The following is a 6,875-nucleotide window of genomic DNA, read 5'->3' as shown; positions in this document are numbered from 1 at the left end:
CCCTTGTCTCAAATTGGAAAAAAAGTGCAATGGTACACCTTTGGAAAATGACTAAAAAAATGGCTCGAAAATGAAAGTGTTTAAGTTTGGTTCTTTTTACTAAATGTGTGTGACAAATGCATAATATTTAAACATTCCTTAGAGTTTCATTGAAAAATATTTAAAAAAATTTGGTTTTTTCACCTAGTAATTAAGTGTCTCCAATAGGGTCTTCTCGAGAGGGTTTAAGTTGGGTCATAAAGACCTGCATACATGCTTTCTTTTTTTTTCCTTATTTTACGCGTAGAATTTTACCTGTAGAACAATCTTTAATAGATTTTGTATGATACTTACACGAGAAAATAACTTTTTTGAACGATTTAATGACCCACCTCTCAAAGAGGAAAAAAAGTGCAATGGTACACCTTTAGAAAATGACTCGAAAATGTAAAAGTTTAATTTTGGTTTTTTTTTACTAAACGTATGTATCAAATGCACCAACTTTGAATGTTCCTCAGAATTTTGTTGAAAAATATCAAAAGAAACTTAATTTTTTACTTCACATGAGTAGTTATGTATCTCCATTAGGGTCCTCTCAAGAGGGTTAGTTGTTAGGTCTCATAGACTTGAGTACATGCTTTTTTTTTACGCTTAGATCAATGTTCAGTGGATTCTGTAAAATACAATGGTACACCTAATTTTTCTTAACGAGTTAACGACTCAGACCAAAGAGGGTAATTTGACTCCAAAATGGCCCGAAAATGAAACGAAAATGAAAGTGTTTATGTTTTGTATTTTAACCTAACTTATGTGCCAATCAAATTGCTAAATTTGTCTACTCCTTCCATCGAACCATCCATCCATCCTGAATCAGACCAATTGAAACCACAAAATACCAATCAGCATCACATGATGGCATCTCTATTCAGAACACATGCTGGATTCCAGCAATGAACACCTGAACAAACTGAAACTCTGGAAGCAAGTAAACCTCGACAGTACCGATGAAGCCCCATGAAATTGAAACAGAGTAGAAAGGAAAATATCTAAAAGCCATAAGAAATAACCATTCATACCACTCACATCAAATTATATTTTTCCTCATTAAACTAAAGCTGGTTTTGAACAGCCCCACTCGATCGCTTGCTTCAGAAACTCATCAAGGATATTAATAACAAGCCTTCGTAGTAGTGACTGCCAGTTTATAAGTACTAACCTTGCTCCAACGCCCAAATACAAGCCGTCCTGCACACAAACAAGTCACTGCACACATGAAGAAGACTTTGAAAGCACCAAATGGTGAAAGAGAACTCGAAAGACAAATGATCGGGACTATACAAGTGTACAAGAAGGAAATAACGCTGACTTGCTTACCAATCCTGGAGCGATCAGAGAAGATGAAGTAATGGTCTTCTCAGGAGTGGGTCCCGCTTTGCTGCTAGTCATGGACCGGCGATCACCCTGCATCTATACCATCCTGTGGCCACCCCAGCCCCAGCTGATGATGATGCCATCTCAACACCTAAAATAATTTTCTTCCGAGGAAAGGCGATGGGACAGAATGAGCGAGATGAGGAATTTATATGCAAGGGGGGGCCCATGAAATCGAACTTGAGACGGCTCTCAAATTCAATGATCTATATTGCAATTTGAGAGTACCGGCTCCTACAGGGGATCACCATATTGGCGGTGGAATATATGGAGGGAGAATAAACAAAATGAAACAGGGGGACGTAATAAACAAAACAAAATATAAATATAAATAAGTCTCTTGCCTTATTGTAAGGTCTCGATTTGCTATTTTTATTTTTTTTAAATCCTCATTATCCGATGTAAAAATAAAAACAAAATAAAAAATAAAAATTAGCAAAGGACAAAACTTCACATGGTCTTTACGCAGCAACACTTTGGGTTCTCGTACTGAAAACGTGATTATCACTGTAGCATTAATTAAGCTTCGACTAGTTGAGTTGTCTATCTCTTAATTTAAGACGAAGGGGGCATAAAAGTGTTCGTTCAACGCCGGCCACCGGGTTTTCTCACAGGACCGGCGTCCTCTTCATCAGACTGAATGTCTCCGTATTGCCACATTCCTCGTCGATCTGTCCGTGCTTCCTCTTGGTATCCTTCTAAACTTCCAAATGCAATTTGTCTTTCCTTGGATTCCCACTTCTTCCTTTTCTCTAGTCTAGCAAGTCCTTCCTGAAAATCCATGGCAGAAAAAAGTATTAGCAATCTGGGCCACACATCTTCAATAAATTCTCGTTCTAACCAAATAACGAACATATTAGGATTACAATCCTGAGAATATTTTCAGCTCATTTCTAATATCCCTAATATTCTGTATGCTTGGTGAACAATTATTCTCTAAACAAAAGAACTGATGAATAGCATATATATACATTGCATCTCTAATTATCTTCTCACAATTACCCCGCCGTTCTAGTATTTTCTACTTTGACTGCAATCAGGGTTGTTGATCCAGATAATGAAGATGAAATCGCAAGAATTATGACAGACTATTGAAGCGAGAAATATAACAGAGGAAATTAAATTGGGAAACAGGGAAATTATTCGAACCTGAAGCATCAACGCATTTAAACTATGCTCCGATCCAACAGCAACAAGAGTCACAATAAGAATATTCCCAGTTCCCTGTCCTTTAACTTTTCCCCCAGAAGTATCCTTTTCTTCAATTGTGGCCACAAATTCCGTTGCACCATTAAGCATGTAATCACTCAGATACTCAGCTGCTTCCTGACCAAAATCCTCATCCAGACTAGGAACCTTGATGTGAGCAAGACTACACAGCTGAGCGAGACCAGGGGCAGAAGACATAGAAGGATCAACGGGCCGTAGTCGACCATAAGGTACAGCCTCTTGATTTCCAAAATCTATATAGAACACTTCAAACATATCTTTCAGGGATTCAGCAGCCCCTCGAGGTGTATTGATAATCTATGACAAACAAGTTAAGAACAAAGCAGGACGGAGTCAGGACTCTAAAAGAAATTGTCGCCTGTGATAATATAATATAGCCATAGAGAACTGATTCAATTCAACGGACTTTATACAAATAGAACTAGAAGTAGCAGTACTGATGATTTTGAGGTGCCAACATTGCTGCAGACTGCAAATTGAAGTCCAATCTAACTGGAAAATTAGCACACTTGTTCATGGTCTAATTAGTAATTGACATGTCTGGAAGTGATTTAGCACTATGTCTGTCATCGCCAAAATCTCTTCAAGATTGCTTCTTCAATTTTAAAATGGTGACGTTTGGCCACAGAGGAAGATGCTTTTTTTATCAAGTTTTTTTTCTCTATCCAAAATTCGTCCCTTCTTTCTAACTTTATCTTTCTAACTTTATTCTCTAGCTAAAACTTATATCTAGTTTTTCGTATATCTACTCATTCTCCTCTCCAAATTTTTTGTCTCTCTCTACCCCAAGTTCATTCCTCTCTTTCAATTTTAACCCTAAAAAATTCTCCCTAATTTTCTGTCGTTATCTACTTTTTGTCCCTTATTTCCTTTTTTTTCCTTCCTCAAATAGTCCCTTCCTTCCCTCTAAAACTTCACCTGTATTCTTATCTCCAACCTTTTTTTCCCTAATAATTTTTGTTAGAATCACTATTGAGAACAAACATTATTTTCTTAAAAAACATTTTTTATTAAATTAATATCAACTCTAAAAAATGAAACCATTTGAAATGATGAACAATTAAACAATTTACAAAAGTAATTATAATTAAATCCCTTCAGCTAAAAACACACTAAAACCACTCATAACTATAGACCCTAACTAGGCAAACACAGGATAACGATCTTCTATAAGTAACCTTCCTAGCATCCCAGAGATCAGTCAGCGAAGCCCTTGCATTTCCTAAACCTCTTGGGACACTAGAGAGAAAACAGTATGCTGCAAAAGCCAGCAACTAAAGTCTTGCCGTCCAATTCTATAGAACACATTGTTTTTCTTCATCAAAGTAACCACGAATATGACATTTTAAATAATTGGTACAAAAACCCCAAAAGGCAAAGCTGTAAATCATCACCAATGCAGTACACTTGCGAGCTGATTCTTTTATACTCAGAATTCTGCCCAACTATAAAACCAAGTGACCCGAAAATATTTTATAGCTAAGATACTAGTGGGTTATTTGGTGTCTTGGATAAATGAGCACACATTATGTTTTGATCTTAATCTATAAATGAATTGTTTGGTAATCATATTACTCAATGTTTATAGCTATCATTCCATAGGACTACCTTGCAGAAAAAATGAATGTACAGAAAGTTCATATTGAATGTAAAAGAAAGCTTCTACCAAACACTCACCATTGCCCTGTTCCACGAGTTATCTGCACTAAATTGAGCAAGGACGATATCACCTTTCTTAGGACTAAAAGCACCAATTAAAGGGACTTCTTGAAGATTCAAAGCCGCAAGCTGTTTCTGCAGAGAAGTGACCTTTTGGTCCCCAATTGTCTGGACATAAAATTTGCCACCACCCAACACCTCAGTGACAATTACCTGAGCGAAGCAATAGAATAGGTGAGAAGCAACAGCAAAAAGAAAACGGTCTCTCAGAAACATCCACCACATCCAAGGTGCATACCTTAAGCACTTCTTTCTGTTTGCTTTCAACAGCTGCACCATTGGGCACTTCCTCCCCTTCAACATAGTTCTCCCAGATCTGCAAAAACTCAAATCAGCATGATCTTATATAGACATGACTCATTCACCTTTGTCAACGTCTAACCTTGAGCTTCTGACGCTTAGCAGATCGTTCTGCTTGTTCAAGAAGGTGAGCATCAGGCATTCTATCACTGCTAAAGGAAGTTTGAATCTTTGCCAAGCCAGCCTCAACTAGAACCACTGCCATATTGGTCCTCGCTTCCCATAGGGACCCCAAAAAGGTTCCCGTTCTATCAACAGTTTCCACTTCAATCTATGCAAATGAACCCTTTTAGATCAATGGCATTGAAAGAATCTACAAAAATATTGGAAAGGGAAAATACCTCCACATCTCTCTGCATTATCTTCCGCCGCATTATGGCAATTGCTTCATCTGAATATGGTTCATCACGACCAGGACATCTCACACCTGAGAAAGCGAAAGCAATGCTACACGTCTCCTTTGGAATCAACAATTTGAAACGGTGACCACTGAGAACATATTCAACAACAGCTGGAATCCTCCTACTCCGGTGTAGGAATGGTAAAAAGTCTCGGGCTTTTTTGGCTGGTGCCTGAAAACACACACATGATACTTTGAATTCATTCAATAAGGTAAAAAGTTGTCATTGTTAAAATTGATAAAAGGATAGAAGAAATTTAGCATAGTAGATGGTCAAGTTTCATTTGGCTGGTGCCTGAAAACACACACATGATACTTTGAATTCATTCAATAAGGTAAAAAGTTGTCATTGTTAAAATTGATAAAAGGATAGAAGAAATTTAGCATAGTAGATGGTCAAGTTTCATTTGGCTGGTGCCTGAAAACACACACATGATACTTTGAATTCATTCAATAAGGTAAAAAGTTGTCATTGTTAAAATTGATAAAAGGATAGAAGAAATTTAGCATAGTAGATGGTCAAGTTTCATTTGGCTGGTGCCTGAAAACACACACATGATACTTTGAATTCATTCAATAAGGTAAAAAGTTGTCATTGTTAAAATTGATAAAAGGATAGAAGAAATTTAGCATAGTAGATGGTCAAGTTTCATACTGTCAGAAGGTCTGTCACATGCATGACAGGAGGATCCTTGGCAGAATGAATCCCTTTCTTTCCAGCAATAGAACGCGATTCAGCCGCAAGAAGTGCATCATAATAGTTCGATCTCTCCTCAAAATCACGATGCCTAATCACAGTGCCAAAACCACGTGATACCACTAGCTCAGCCACATTCACCCCAGCTTGTTGGCCACTACTGTCTTGAGCAGAAGTGTCCTCATCCTCAGCCTTAGTAGAAGACAACAGAAAGACAGATCCAAAATCCATCACTCTAGAATCTGGAGCAGTTGCAGGTCCCTCCACCATGCTGACCTTCCTAGAATACTCCATTTGGACTTTAACCTAAAAAGAGAATTGTGATCCCAAATTACAATTCACCCCAGAATCATCAGAAACAGACTAGTAATTAATACCATACTTGTCGACCAATGAGGCGTGTTCTTAAGAACTCTTTTGCTTCACGGGCATAAGGAGCAGGCTTCTCATCCCTACGGGGATTACCCATTTTTGGACACCTAATACTTGATAGGTTGACACGTCTCTCTGCCAATGGACTACCATATGGAACCGAGTCATCAGCCACAATAATGCAGTCACCGCTTACAACTTCTACCACCTGCAAATGCCAAGATAAGATGATATAAAATACGGAAAAAAAACCTTAATTAAGTTTATCAATATTATAGACTAGTTGACATATAATTACCTTCCCCATGAAATTCTGATCATGAATTGCCTTTGAATTCGTTGGTGGAGGTACATAGTTAGCCCATAATCTTAGCCGGGTTTTCTTCGCCTGTAGCTCTGCAGCCTTCAGCCGTCGCTTGGCATCTTCTTCCATCATGTTTGCACTCCACTCAACATATTNAGATTGAGAAAAAAACACAACATTAAATATAAAATTAAATTAAATTATAAGACGGTGTTATTCAAAAGAAATTGATTAAAAAAATGATCAAGAGAACAATGCAGTAGCTGGGATTAAAAAAAAAAAAAAGAAAGTCAAAAGACTCCAAGTATAAATCTCAACTAGGAAAAGAAATATATAAATGCATAAGAAAGTAACACAAGAACTGTAGACTGAAATATCATACTACTCTGGATCACAAGGATCTAAGCATAAGAAAAAATGGAAAAAAAAAAAAAAAAAAAAAA

General features: G+C 37.3%; 1 protein-coding gene across 1 annotated transcript in view; it reads right to left on the bottom strand.

Annotated features, from left to right (window-relative positions):
- Positions 1-1,732: 1,732 nt before the first annotated feature.
- LOC111780194 (ribonuclease TUDOR 1-like) overlaps positions 1,733-6,875 on the bottom strand; it is an 8,703-nt gene continuing 3,560 nt past the window's right edge. The window contains exons 9-17 of the mRNA XM_023660527.1: positions 6,427-6,598; positions 6,139-6,336; positions 5,715-6,062; positions 5,001-5,231; positions 4,742-4,930; positions 4,598-4,675; positions 4,318-4,512; positions 2,560-2,937; positions 1,733-2,181 (exon numbers count right to left, since the gene is read on the bottom strand). Of these exons, the coding sequence (XP_023516295.1) occupies positions 1,996-2,181; positions 2,560-2,937; positions 4,318-4,512; positions 4,598-4,675; positions 4,742-4,930; positions 5,001-5,231; positions 5,715-6,062; positions 6,139-6,336; positions 6,427-6,598 (1,975 nt within the window). The 3' untranslated portion in view covers positions 1,733-1,995. The remainder of the gene's footprint in view (positions 2,182-2,559; positions 2,938-4,317; positions 4,513-4,597; positions 4,676-4,741; positions 4,931-5,000; positions 5,232-5,714; positions 6,063-6,138; positions 6,337-6,426; positions 6,599-6,875) is intronic.

The sequence above is a fragment of the Cucurbita pepo genome, chromosome LG18, assembly GCF_002806865.2.
Source record: "Cucurbita pepo subsp. pepo cultivar mu-cu-16 chromosome LG18, ASM280686v2, whole genome shotgun sequence".
Lineage (NCBI taxonomy): Eukaryota > Viridiplantae > Streptophyta > Magnoliopsida > Cucurbitales > Cucurbitaceae > Cucurbita > Cucurbita pepo.
This window is presented reverse-complemented; position numbering and strand designations above follow the sequence as displayed.